This window comes from Periplaneta americana, chromosome 9, assembly GCF_040183065.1.
Source record: "Periplaneta americana isolate PAMFEO1 chromosome 9, P.americana_PAMFEO1_priV1, whole genome shotgun sequence".
Lineage (NCBI taxonomy): Eukaryota > Metazoa > Arthropoda > Insecta > Blattodea > Blattidae > Periplaneta > Periplaneta americana.
In genome coordinates this window covers 139,214,709-139,229,706 of record NC_091125.1, presented here as the reverse complement: position 1 = coordinate 139,229,706, position 14,998 = coordinate 139,214,709, and the positions used below count along the sequence as shown (strand labels likewise).

At 36.9% G+C, this 14,998-nt stretch overlaps 2 protein-coding genes across 33 annotated transcripts in view; both read left to right on the top strand.

Moving 5' to 3' along the window:
• Positions 1–14,998, top strand: part of trol (terribly reduced optic lobes) — a 1,501,851-nt gene that overhangs the window by 1,483,811 nt on the left and 3,042 nt on the right. For all 32 annotated transcript variants that reach the window (XM_069835989.1, XM_069835996.1, XM_069835998.1 and 29 more), the window contains 4 exons: positions 117–253; positions 1,630–1,833; positions 5,007–5,222; positions 6,733–6,886. In XM_069835989.1, the coding sequence (XP_069692090.1) occupies positions 117–253; positions 1,630–1,833; positions 5,007–5,222; positions 6,733–6,886 (711 nt within the window). The remainder of the gene's footprint in view (positions 1–116; positions 254–1,629; positions 1,834–5,006; positions 5,223–6,732; positions 6,887–14,998) is intronic.
• The window catches only part of LOC138706554 (uncharacterized), a 52,790-nt gene continuing 44,685 nt past the window's right edge, over positions 6,894–14,998 (top strand). Inside the window, exon 1 of the mRNA XM_069836022.1 lies at positions 6,894–8,434. The gene's annotated coding sequence lies outside the window, so the exon portion shown is untranslated. The remainder of the gene's footprint in view (positions 8,435–14,998) is intronic.

Sequence of the window (14,998 nt, the reverse complement as noted above, 5' to 3'; positions counted from 1 at the left end):
TAATGATAAGGAAGAAGGCAGTACTTGATGAAGAGTTATCGAATCCTATATAAAAAAAATTGTTTAAAAGAAATAGTTGAGTAATTTTTCTCATTATCTGTTTCTTGTATTTGCAGCGGACAGCATTGTGAGTTGGAAGCAGATCTTTGTCTAGCCCTGCATCCATGCCACAACAATGGAGAATGTGTGGGCACCCCAAATTCTTACAAATGCAGGTGCCCAACAGGTTATGGAGGTACCAACTGTGAACAAGGTAAATGACTTAGTTGGCGTAACAGCTTATTTACAAATGGCCGAACTTGTTTATACTATCAGCCCTCATATTTTTCAGTATATAGTAGTAGAACAGAAATGACAATTATCGTAGAGAGGTTGTTTGCCAAGTTTTTGCCGTATAAATCTGACTTTCCGACTTAATTTAATGTCATTGTTCTTGTAGGTAACGAGATAATTCTTGTCAATATCCATTCTTCCGATTTTCAAATTCAAACCCACTAAACTATAACAAGAAAATTAGAAACATGTTAATGTCTTCAATTTGATTAAATAAATGTATAGTGTGTATCAATTAATCAGCCTATATTATATTTGTATTTTATAATTTTGGAATTTATATTTTTTTTTATAAATTGTCCTACTTTATTCACATACGATATTATTATTCTCTATGTTAATATTATATTGTATAAATTAATTGCCGCTGTTATTTTGATTTTTAATTCCTATTTTATTTTATTTCATTTTCTATATTCCTCTTATATTAATATAGGCCTATTATATTATATAATTTCACGTAGCTGTAATTTTAATTTTAGTTCCTATTTTATTTTATTTTGTATATTCTGTTATATCATCATCATATCCCTCACGTATTAGACCCCACAGGATCTGTTACGGTCTCATGCCAGCGCTTTTGTGTTCTTCCCAATTTCCTCTTTCCTCTTGGTACATAAGTAAGAATCTGTTTAGGCCATCTAGTGCGATCCATCCTTTCGACATGTTTTTTCCACTGAAGTCGATATTGTTGAACAAAATTAACTATAGGATCCATTTTGAGTTCCTGCAATATGTCCACATTTTTACGGTGTTCCAGCAAAGAGCATCCCGCTGTTCGTCTCATGAACCTCATTTCAGCTGTCGCCAGCCTTTGCTCATCAGCTTTTCTGATTGTCCATGCCTCGCTACCGTAAGTGAGGACCGGTCGAGCTAGTGTTTTATATACCTTTAGCCTTGTATGTTTCTGAACATGGGAGGATTTGAAGACGGCGTTAATGACGCCAGTGATTTTTATAAATTTAGATATTTTGTTTGACATATCTTCATCAGTGATATAAGAGAGGTTATAACCTAAATAGTTAAATGAATTAACACGTTCAATTAAAGTATTATTCTGTTATATGCCTATGAATAATATATCTGAACTGCGACCGAACACGAGCACTGCTCATTCGGTCCTCACATTTTGTTAATATTATTGTATTTCCTTTTTTATATTGATTGTATTATTTTATTTATATTTTTATTGTTGTAATTATATTCTGTATTCTGTATATTTAAATTTAAATAAATAATAAATTTGATACTTAAAAATTTGTAATATGTAACATGTTTTTATGTTTATTCCAATAGCTGCAGAATTCTCGTCGGAAGTGAGCTTCCAGGGTGATGGCTACATCGAACTCAGCAACTCCTTATTGCCCCACAAATCTCCCACGGAGAACGAGGTCATCACCATTGAGTTCTCCACTACAGAACCGAATGGACTCATATTCTGGCACGGACAGACCCCGGACACTGATGGCAGGACTCAGCAGGATTACGTAGCACTGGCCGGTCAGTTGCGTTTCTTGCACGTGGATGACTCTGAATTTAATAATAATTAAATGTTTGTCAGTCTTCTTCTGTGCTAATATTAGCAAAACATTGATACATTTCTTTCCTCTTATTTCTTCCTGTTCTTCTTCTACACAATATAATGACAAACTGATGTCCTCGTGTATTCGTCATACTCTTACTTACTAGGTACTTACTGAATTTTAAAGAACCCGGAGGTTCATTGCCGCCCTCACATAAGCCCGCCATTGGTCCCTATCTTGAGCAAGATTAATCCATTCTCTCCCATTCCGAGGCTTATTTGAAGGATTCGTAACAAGCTGTTTTTTACGGTGATGGGTTGTTAGCCCTTCGCCCAACCCCGAAGCTGGAAGACCACCCCTCATCGGCTGTCCGCGACTGCTTATTGAATATATTCACAGCTACCTTCCATATCTGGAGGCCGTCTCCTCTTATTATCTGGATTCTGTTTTCCAGCTTCTTTTTGTAATTCCAAACCTTCTTTGAAAGTCTGTCTCTTTCTTTTCATAAAATATGATTTCCAGCAGGGTTTATTTTTTTTAAGGTGGTCATAGGTGAAATTTTGGTCATTTTCACTAAAAAATAACATTTTCGTTTTATTATAAAAAAAAATGGATCAGCAATCTCTTATTTATATGTTGAGCCAGTTTCAGTGCTCTGCGGCACTTGAAAGCATAAAAATTACGCAGTATATAAATGGCTGCACCCTTGAACTTCTATTGCATACAAATTTTACAAGGTTTTTTTTTTTTTTTTTTTTTTTCCCCAGCACATTTCGTGAGGTTCGAAGTGTAAAGGCTCTTACAATTTTGATGATAGGAACATGACATTTTTACTGGGTTTTATGATTAAATGAATACTTTTTGAAATATTTATAGTGGCAATGGAAAATTCCTATTTTTAGGTATGCAGTAGTTGTACAATTTTTTTTCCTCCTCCTTTTGTTGTAATATTATAGGAAAACTAATGCGTAATGTTTTTCTAAATATGCCATTGATCTAGCAAAAAAAATTTTCAAACATTTTACTGAAAAATTGAGCAACGCCTTTCATTTTGAAATATGCAAATTTTTTCAAAATATGTTTGTTAATAACTCAGAAACTGTCACTCACAGAAATGAAACTTCACCACATTATGATCCAACTATATTCCTAAATGAAAGTTTTGTCTCACACCTTAAAGGATTGCTAAATGTTTCTGTAAGAATTGCATCAGATTACAGCTGCATATTTTTGTGCATTTTCAGTTTAAATATTAGCAGATTTATAATAATTTTTTCATGCAATTTACCAAGTTCCAGTTATAACATACTGAGCTTACTCAGTAAACACTGTACAATTCTCCGTAAGCAGTAAACAGCGACAATAGTACATTATGCAATGAGCCTATAATGGTAGTAATTAAGACGCGAGCACAAGCAAGTTTCATAATTTTCATACGAGCGTCTTAATTACCATTATACTCAAGTTTCATACGACTTTTTATGCTCGACCATATTTCTAACTTGAAATTATTCATAAGTATTCATGTTATTCTTATCTGACTGAGGAGCTGAACTGACCTTGTGCAATACCTCGTAAATTGTGAGATGTGCGCAGACGCGAAAGTATTGATTTTTTCCGAGAAACAAATGTCGACATTGACCTTGATATAATCTAGAGAGTAAAATAAACATTAATCTTGATATAACCTTGAAATTGAATTAGACATTGAAAAACGAGATGACAAATTGAATTTATTTGAATATTATTTACAATTAACGCTAATTATTATAGTAACAGAACCAGTTGTCTTTCGATTGCATATCCGAGAATAATCAATACTTGCGCTTTCATATTGCTACAATGGTATTTTCTGATTGGTGGAACACCTGAACTTTAATGAATAGGTGTACTTTAATGAGGTCCATTAAAGGGCTGCTACCAGGTGGGTGTATAATTACTACATTTCGGCATGGTTGAGCATAAAATATATATTTTTTTATCTATCTTATTAAATTACTGTACATTTTTCAAAGTGAAGGAAAATTATTTTGTAATTTTATTTATTTCTTAATCTTTCAAGAGGCACGGAAAAACATTTCCACTGCGTTAATTCTTATCATTCTTCATATTTCAGGAGAGTTTTCCTATTCTGACCTACACATTTCATCATTCTTAACTTTTCTTTAATATTTAAGATTATTTCTTTCTGCTGAAATTAATAGTCTGACCTTCATTTGTTTCAACTTATTGAAAACAAAATGTATAATTCTGTAGCCGGGAGGAAAAAGGTCTTAAGTAAAATTTATATACTTTTCAGGAGAGCAGTAGAAAGATTGAAATTGAGTCAATTAGATAGTTTTTTTTAATTAAGAGGTTTTTCCTGGAGATTATTTGTTTATATTTCTTCTAAAATAGGTAATGTTGCTCATTTAACAATTTTCTTGATTATTTCTAAAAATAGCTGCACTTAAGTCCTTTTAAGACTAGAACCCAAACTGGGTAGAAGGGACTATGTAAACATAAGACCTTTTTCATGTCAAATAAATGAGAAATGTAAATTATTAAGAATGCAAAATGGGTCTTAAACAATTATAGGACTGTTTACCCTGGTGCTTAAAGTTTTAAAAGGAAAGGCATCAGTATGCGATAAAATGGCTAAAATACTAGTTAGACCTTTTTAATAGGGAAGCATGGAAAGTAAACATGTGATGTTTGTAAGGAATGAAGTATTAAATGTTCTTAGGTCCTTTATTCTGTGTGTGCTCGATTCAAAAAGTACTTAGGACATTTGGTAACGCTCTATAAATCTAGTCAGGAGTCTTATTTGACTTTAATTCGTTTTACCAGTTTGTAGAGAATTGTTTCCGCTTTCAGAATATATAAAAATCTCATTTTCACAAAAAAATTGACTTAAGACCTTTTTCCTCCTGGCCACAGAATTCTCTTTCTGAATTTCTTTTTTTATTCTTATTATTATAAACTTTATTATTGTCAATTTATATTATTTTTGTAGGGATTTTAATTCGCTTGCTCACTTTCATGTTATGTCACTAATTCTAGACAATCTGTGCAGCTCAGAATTGTTAAATGAAAAACTAATTAGGTACCGGTACCGGTAATTATTAATTTGTGGCGGGAGTCAACGAAGAAAGTGTAACTATGTTGCAGTCGTGAACGGTGTGCTGGAGTTCAGCTTCGAACTGGGATCAGGACCAGCTCAGATCCAGACATCGGCTAATGCAAGAGTGGATGATGGCAAGCGGCATCATGTGGTTTTGAAGAGACAGGCCAGTGACGGCAGCATCGAGCTGGACAGCATCACGGAGTTCGGGGAAAGTCATGGAGTGCTTAAGATGCTCAATACTCGAGGCAATATTTATATTGGTAAGCTGATAAAATGTTCACAGTGCAAGACTTCTGAAATCTTTTAAAGATTTTTTTTTTTTTCAATGACCTGTCTGCAGTAGTAGGGGAGAAGTGGGTACAGTAAGACAGGGAGCCTGGTTGAGGTTTTTTCCGGGGTTTTCCCTCAACCCAATACGAGCAAATGCTGGGTAACTTTCGGTGCTGGACCCCGGATTCATTTCACCGGCATTATCACCTTCATTTCATTCAGATGCTAAATAACCTGAGATGTTAATACAGCGTCGTAAAATAATCCAATAAAAAATAAAAGACAGAACAGAGAGACATGGTTTATTAGATGGTAAATTTTGATGTTGAGATGTTGGTAACAGTGGAGGTGTATGTTGCATGAGTAAAGTAACAGCATTTTCATACTCGATTTGATTCTAATTATAAAGGTGAGTGATGAAAAAATAATTCGTAATTTTTCACTCTAGAAGTAAAATTTTGGCTTGTGTTTAATGAAGATTATATTGGATATACAAATGAGATATAAATATGAATGTTTTGTTACCTAATACTATGGTATTTGAGATTATGTTTGGCAAAGTTTCGTCTTTCTTGTTTTAATTTTGAAGTGATGGCGTCATTTTTAAATGAACTATGCGTAAAGGGAACAGTGAGACATGCCATTGAAGGGTGCACTGAGACGTCTCACTGTTCCCATGTACCAATGATTTGCAAAAACAAACTGTAATTATATTAAATTTACCAGTAACTAACATAAAAAATGAACATACTAGTAACCAATTTAGGAACTGTAGTTTAAAATACCTAATGGATACGGTACATTACATTTTAATGGTTTCATAAATAAAAAATTATTTACAAAATTTAAGAAAATGTTACAAAATAATAAAGAATTATATTAAATTCTTATAATTATAATCTTTGTTGTCATAAAAAATTTGAAATGTCATGGAAAATTCACTTTTCCAAATGTTCCAGATGTTGCAATGGTTTCGAAGTCAGACATCAAAATGATTCTAAATAAGCCTACAGAACATGTAAAGAGACAGCAAGTTTTTGTTTTCTTTTGAAATAAATGTAAATCATTTCAATGTCCGTTAATAGACACTGTGGTGTCTCACTGTACCCTCCTGAATGGGAACAGTGAGACATTTGCATTTTTTTGACAAACACTGTTGTATATTATGTCCTTTATCTATTAACATTTTTGTTTATGTATTATTATACTTCATGTCTATTTCTATTGCACTTGATTTATCACTTGCATACATACGTCTTAATATTTTGTGTGCCTCACTCTACTCACTACTCCCCTATTTAGTAGTGTCAGTGGGAAATCTGCATTGAAGAAGATACCGCATCACATGACCTGCTTTACGACCACAAGGGAAAACCATAATATTGCTGAATTATGTTGGGAAAGCAAAAGAGAAATGACGCAGGTCAAGTACCTACTTCATTAGAAAACACCCGATAATATGTGTGTGGTCCCATTTAATGCTTGAGTTGCTTGTTTCAGGTGGTCTGCCAGACTTCGACCGCATGACTGGTGGAAAATACCTGAAAGGATTTGTGGGTTGTATCCACTCCCTACTCATTCAGGACACAAGCGGTCCTGGACTCAACTTCAGAGAGAAGGCTCTGTACAGCGTAAACGCTCTACCATGCACAAAGTAAGTTTCCAGGTCCATTGAATACTGATTTTTGTAATAAGTAAAGTTGATTCTTCTTTAGTATTAGATCTATGCTTTATGGCAGAATTGAAAAGCTCTGTTCTGCGAGTTACTTGTGGAAACTGTGCCCATAGTTGGAACGAACTTGCCAGACCCGTCTTTGTGTGTAAGAGAATTCTGTTTTTTTACATTTTAAATAGCATTTTTGTGACTTTTTTTTTACATTTTTGCTCTTTTAGTACTCGTATTTCTATTTTAAATATATGAAAAAAATACTGAAAGGCGCTTTTTAGGTACAAACATAATTTTTAGGCATTTATAGGACTTTTAGACCAGGCCTGCACAAGGTTTGTGCTCTCAGAGTCAGCTCACAGCTCATGAGCGGAATGCAGATATTAGCTGCGCTCTGTGTAAGGGTGGACTGGAAGAAGGGATGATCTCGCACAAAATATACACAAAAGGAAGTACTATTACGAGCGTTTATGAAATGAATTCCCGTTCAGTGTTTGCAAAACTATATTGGACTATTATTAATTAATAAAGAAATATTTATTTTACAGAAATAATAGAAATTCTATAGCTACTTAAATGTACAATATCATTTTGTTATATTTTTATTTATCAGTACCGGTACATGAAAACGAGGTTTTATGCTGTTGGCAGCTGAAAGGAACAGTAGCCTACTGATCGTAATGAAACATCAGTTACAGATGTTCGATGCCTGTCTTTATTAAAGTTGATTATAGAAAACTGTTGCTCACAAATATAAATGTTGAGCCAAACACAGCAATCATTTTCACAAGCAGCCTGTGTAGTCGTGGTTATTATTGCTAATGTTTAGTCTTGAAAAACTCAATCAGGCTAATAGTATTATTCAAAAGATCTTTAGCCCTTAGGTCACATTGAAGATCAATAAGTTCGAGCTGTAAATCGTAAAATGTTAAATGTTATGTTCCGTCTTTTAGATTCCTTCATACTATGCTGCAGTAGTAGGTAAGCAACGTGAAACAGTTACTGAGAATAGGCCTACACACTGCACTCCACTAGATAACTGAGTGGTCGTTTCCCTCTCCTCTACCTATAGCAAGTCTGTGTCATTCTGACGTATCTTTCTCTCCGTTTTGGCGAGCGGTAAACACCGCTCTCCTGCTCCGGAGGAGCGCGTGCACTTGTTGAGTGCTGTTTGTGCAGGCATGATTTAGACGTTTAAGAGCCTATAGAAATGTAATAGGGAGATCCTGTCTACATGAAACGTGGAGATATCTGACTAACATACCGTTTAGGACGCAGCAAACAAAATAGGTAAGAAACTAGAAATCCGTTCCCTACTTATGAGGTTCAAACCTGTCTTCAGACAGTAGACATAAACATAAGTTATGTTAATTACAAAGATTTTCGTTCATCAAATGATGTAAAGTGAGAAACTGAAATATGTTGTTGTTGTTTTCTAATGCCAGGCATTTGACAATAAAGTCATTTGACCTCTTGCACTCCAATATTTTTCAAAGATATTGTCATGGTTAACCACTGACGCACAGATTTTGAGATGTTCTGAATCCATTTCTTGGTTTGAGTTGCACAATGGACAGTTAGGGGACTGATATATTCCAATTCTATGCAGATGTTTGGCCAAACAGTCATGGCCTGTTGCCAATCTAAATGCAGCTACAGACGATTTTCGTGGTAAATCGGGAGTCAACTGTGGATTATGATGCAGAGAGTACCATTTTTTCCCTTGAGATTGTGTTATCAAATTTTGTTTGTTGAAGTCTAAGTATGTAGATTTAATCAATCTTTTCACAGAGGAATACGTAGATTTAGTAACAGGTCTGTAAGTAGCAGTGCTGCCCTTCTTTGCTAAAGCATCCGCATTCTCGTTTCCCAGGATTCCACAATGGGATGGTATCCATTGGAATACAATTCTTTTATTGAGTGTTATTAGTTGAGAGAGCATTTTAGTTATTTCTGATATTTGAGATGAAGGTGTGTTTCTAGAGACTATTGATGGAATAGCTGCTTTGGAGTCTGAAATATAAAGACGCAATTATTTAACATTGCAAAGATGAAGTAATATTGATAATTTCCGATATTACCATTACAGCTACTAACAATAACAGTTCATTGATTAATTTTGTAATTGTAACCCGCTTGCTTCTGTAACATGTATCTCTGTACTAATACGCTGTTGATCTGTTTTTCATGCTGCTCGGAACTTCGTCCCTCTTGCAATCTATCCCTGTGCTTCTACTTATAACTTACTGGCTCACCAGAACTCGCTGGATTCCTTCGTCTCTAGTTTTTACCAACGTAGCAAGTGAAACGAACCGCCCAGCTCCTGTGATGCCGCCAATACAGAAAATCTCTTCCAAAGCTCATGTGCTGGCAGTATCTATACAAACTTTAATTTTTAACCTCTGTGTATCACTCCTCCGAATTCATCCAGGGTTGCTGCCATCACTTTTGTTTTCTAAACTTCAATGAACAAGAACATTACAGTGAACGGGCAGAATTTGTTTATGCTTTGATTTTTGTAATACTCATGAAATGAAGGTGAGTATATTATGTTTAATGATTTATATACAAACATTACATTTCAATACCAGGAAACATATTCAAAACAATATAAAGGAAGCACTGCATATCATTTCCGTATGTATAACATCCACTACCACAAAGTCGAAATTACCATAAGCAGAAGCATGATAACCAGTAAAATTAATACCTCAATTATCACAAAACCTTAACCACTTTCATCACCATAACTACCACTACCAAGGTGACTACCTACTGCCATGTCACCATGACTACCTAACTACCTACTACATTGGTTGGATAAAAAGTTATGGCAACACTGCTATCACGTGACAATGGTGCATTCGAGAGCTGTCAGCTGTGTGGACATGAACAAGAACTGTTAGATGAGTTAGTGCAGCCAGCGGCAACAGTACTCTGTCAATCTACTGCAGTGTGTAGAACGTTGACTTTCATAGGGATAGTGCAAGCGCCCTAAGACCACGTTTACAAAACTAGAGCAACGTTCCTGGATCAAAATTGAAGTGACACGAGGTCGTAGTGCACAAGAATGTTTTCAGGGATTGCGTAAAGCATGTGCCGATGCAGCATTGCCATATCACACGTGGCACGATGGGTTAAAGCGTGCCATTCAGGACAACCTCCGTACAGGACGACCCAGCGTGGAGGACAACACAGTTCAACTCCTTGCTTCCCTGTTGGACGCTGATCGCTGATGGACTGCGCATGAGTTAGCAGCGGAAGTCGGAGTATGTCACAAAACTGTGCTCCACATTCTGCAAGACATTCTGGGTTACCGCAAAATTACAGGGCGTTGGATACCACATGAAATTTCCGAGGTGTAACAATGGTACCGCTATGCAGTCGCACAGGCCTTGTTGGACTGGTACCAAAGGAAAGATGACGACTTTCTTGGACGAAACCTGGGCTCGCTCATACGAACCAACCAAACTTGAAACGTCAATCAAATGAATGGAAGCATCCAGATTCTTCTCGTCCGAAGAAAGTGCGCCCTACACAAAGTGCTGTGAAGATGATGTTCATTGTGGCATATGACATTGATGGGGTAATACTGCACCACGCTGTACCTCCAAGGCAGACGGCAAACACGAACTACTACTGCAGGTTCCTGCAGCACCAACTTCGTCCAGCCCTCAGGAGAAAACGACGACACTTGGTGGTACAGAATCCCATCATTCTTCATGATAATGCAAGGAGTCACACCGATGCTGCTGTCCAGGACCTCTTGCGCCACTGGCAATGGGAGATTCTGGAACATCCACTGTACTCACCCAATATGAGTCCATGCGATTACGATCTTTTCACCAAATTGAAAGAACCACTGCGAGGGACCCAGTACAGAGACCAGAAATGAACTTATTTGTGCTATAGGGCGGTCAATACGGAACATCAACAAAGATGGACGCTCTGATGGTGTACGACGCCTTCCAAACATTTGGCAAAAGGTGATAAATAAGGAGGGCGACTATATAGAAGGTACGTAAATATTGTACCCCTGTGAATAAAGCCATGTCAGAAATATCGAACTGTTGCCATTACTTTTTATCCAGCCCTAGTACATACAGAGTGAAGTCCACACCTATGGAGTAATGGTTAGCACGTCTGGCCGCAAAACCAGGTGACCTGAGTTCGATTCCCTGTCGGGGCAAGTTACCTGGTTGAGGTTTTTTCCTGGAGTTTTCTCTCAACCCAATATGAGCAAATGCTGAGTAACTTTCGGTGCTGGACCCCGGACTCATTTCACCGGCATTATCACCTTCACCTCATTCAGATGCTAAATAACCCAAGATGTTGATAAAGCGTCGTAAAATAACCTACTAAAAAAAACTACGGGTGAACCAGCCAGGGCTAGATTCCTAACTGCACTCACAGCAGTTGATTCATACGTAATGATGTACTTACTGAATTCACAATTCATGTTCGAAATGACGTCCTTGTGATATCTGGCAAGCTACACATATCCTGAAGACATGTCCAGCAACTCGCCGCAGTTCGTTCTTCGAAATGGCTCGAATTTTGTGCGAGATATTTTGAGTTCCTTAAGTGAATGTGGGTTAATCACGTAAACTTTACTATTAACCACTGAGGTGTAACCATGCTTCGTCACTATAAAAAAAGAAAATTAAAGTGGGGTCAAGTAGTTCATCATACACTGACTGTTGAAACCACATGCAAAACCTGAGTCTGCTCTGATAATCGGGTTCCATTAACTCTGAACTACACGAATTTTGTAAAGTTTTAATTTTAATTGTTTTGTACCTCTTATCACTGAAGACTGTGACACCCCTACCTGCTGAGCTACACGGCGGGATGATGTCGTAGGACTTCTCTGTAGTCGGTGGCCAATTTCATCTAACATTTCCTCAGTGAGAACACGCTTCACACATGTTCGTTTCTTATCCAATACTGATCCAATTGTACGAAATTTCTTCAATAAATTGTAAATCATTGCTTTAGAAGGCTCTGGCGAATTGGAATTTCTCCTTTTGTTACTTTCGTCATAATGCAGCCATGGAGATTATATCTGTGTTTCTGCATCAGTAATGCCATGCAAGGGCTTTCTATCACAGTCTAGTATATACAGTCACGAAGCTCAGTACGGAGTAAATATGCATCCATAGATAGTTGATAACCACTAGGATCACTGCTATCGCCTCATTACAGACAATGCAAAATAGTACCTGCACAGTCTATTGTTCCTAGTAACCTCATAAACTCAAGCTTCGTGACTGTATATACTAGACTGTGCTTTCTATATTGCACCATCATTTGTAACATCTGCTACTACTGCTGCTGCTGCCATCTTCACTAGCACATCATTTTGTAGTATACTGTCATATTGCTGTAGTAATAATACTGCTTGTTCTGATGTTTCGCTATTCATCTGTGCCTAGTAGTTTTACCTATGTGTTTGGTCATTACCAGCACATTTGGTCCACACCTGTGGAGTAACGGTTAGCGTGTCTGGCCGCGAAACCAGATGGTCCGGGTTCGATTCCTGGTCAGGGCAAGTTACCTGGTTGAGTTTTTTTCCAGGATTTTCCCTCAATCCAATATGAGCAAATGCTGGGTAACTATCGGTGCTGGACCCCAGACTCATTTCACCAGCATTATCACCTTCATCTCATTCAGACGCTAAATAACCTAAGATGTTGATAAAGCATCGTAAAATAACCTACTAAAAACACATCTATGTCTGTCTTGAGTATCCTTTCATCTTGTGCTTTTATCAGGTAATTATTCAGTTTGTCTTGAAATACTCTAAAATAGTTTCGTTATAAAGTCCGATGTGTACCCTGTGGTGTCTGAGTGGTCATACCCCCGGCTTGTCATGCAAGCAGCCTGGGTTCGAGTCCTGGTAAGGTCTGGAATTTTTCATTGAAAAACCCATAGTGGCACTTGTGGCAGACAAGGTCACAGTTGGAGTTTTTCTCGGAGTTCTCCTGTTTTTCCCCCATATTAGGCATTTCCGTCAACATTTCTTCATTTCGTCATCATTCCATAACATTCCCGATTGCTGGCTGGCGATGCACAGAGGGGCTGGCCTAAGGACGAGGAGGGGTTCCCTGCTCGAAACCTGGGTACACAGCAAACCTTAGTGTAGTCATCCGGTGTGGGTTTGGGAATAGACCTATTTAGCTTGAGGGTTAGTGCAATAGATCGTACAGGTCGCAGTGCTGGGCCATAGTGCCCCACTCCCGTAAATTCCAGTTCCAAAATCCGCTGTATAAGGAAAATTATGGAAAATAATTTATTTATAAGTATTTCTGATATTTTCATTTTTTAAATTTTATAAAAATAACTTACTTACTTACTTACTGGCTTTCAAGGAACCCAGAGGCTCGTTGCCGCCCTCACATAAGCCCGCCATTGGTCCCTATCCTGAGCAAGATTAATGCAGTCTCTACCATCATATCCCACATCCCTCAAATCCAGGGGCGTATTTTGCGGGCTACCGGCGGTAGCCCAAGGAAATTACAAAAGAAAAAGTTTATAATATAACATAATGTAATAATTTTTTATTATTAGTTTTTACCATAGTAATTAAAATTAAAATAATTGTTAGATATATTTTGTGTAATAATAGGGTCAGCGGTAGCCCAAACCCTTTAACCAGTATACGCCTCTGCTCAAATCCATTTTAATATTATCTTCCCATCTACGTCTCGGCCTCCCCAAAGGTATTTTTCCCTCCGGTCTCCCAACTAACACTCTCTATGTATTTCTGGATTCGCCCATACGTGCTGCATGTCCTGCCCATCTCAAATGTCTGGATTTTATGTTCCTAATTATGTGAGGTGAAGAATACAATGCGTGCAGTTCTGTGTTGTTTAACTTTCTCCATTCTCCTGTAACTTCATCCCTCTTAGCCCCAAATATTTTCCTAAGAACCTTATTCTCAAACACCCTTAATCTCTGTTCCTCCCTCAAAGTGAGAGTCCAAGTTTCACAACCATACAGAACAACCGGTAATATAATTATTTTATAAATTCTAACTTTCAGATTTTTTGACAAAAGACTAGATGACAAAAGCTTCTCAACCGAATAATAACAGGCATTTCCCATATTTATTCTGCATTTAATTTCCTCCCGAGTGTCATTTATATTTGTTACTGTTACTCCAAGATATTTGAATTTTTCCACCTCTTCGAAGGATAAATCTCCAATTTTTATAGTTCCATTTCGTACAATATTCTGGTCACGAGACATAATTATATACTTAGTTTTTTCGGGATTTACTTCCAAACCTATCGCTTTACTTGCTTCAATTAGAATTTCCGCGTTTTCCCTAATCGTTTGTGGATTTTCTCCTAACATATTCACGTCATCCGCATAGACAAGAAGCTGATGTAACCCATTCAATTCCAAACCCTCTCTGTTATCCTGAACTTTCCTAATGGCGAAGTTAAAAAGTAAAGGTGATAGTGCATCTCCCTGCTTTAGCCCGCAGTGAATTGGAAAAGCATCAGATAGAAACTGGCCTATAGATACGGACTCTGCTGTAAGTTTCACTAAGACACATTATAAAAGTAACACTTGAAATAATACTAACCTCCACTTTCACTGTGTAGTTGTTCACAAACTTACACATTTAAGCTCACGAAATCGGACTTACACACATACATTCAATTAAGTTACACTTCCTTAAATGTCTAGAGCATTTGTGAGAGACACTCTGTAATATGCCTTTCTATTTGATGATTTAGTCAGCTGTGATTATCAAATTATGGAAGCATTTTCCTCCACAATAAGATGTTTGTAGAAGTACGCTATGTTAATTACACTTTTAATATTTCTGGTTTCCTTAGTTGATAAAAAATAAGCAAACATTTTGAAATGTTGCAGAATCAATTAAAATTGTAGGTGTTTTCTGTGATTAAACAATATTGTTTTTTGGTGTGTGGATAAGCTTCAGGGCTTCTACCGCGTTGTCTTGGTGTTGGTGGCTGACGTTTAGACCGCTGTGTTGTGGTCATCTTCAGAGCAGTTGTTGGATAAGGAAATAAAATGGAAAAAAAAAATCGAAAAATCGAAGGAGAATTGGGAGGAAAATTTAAA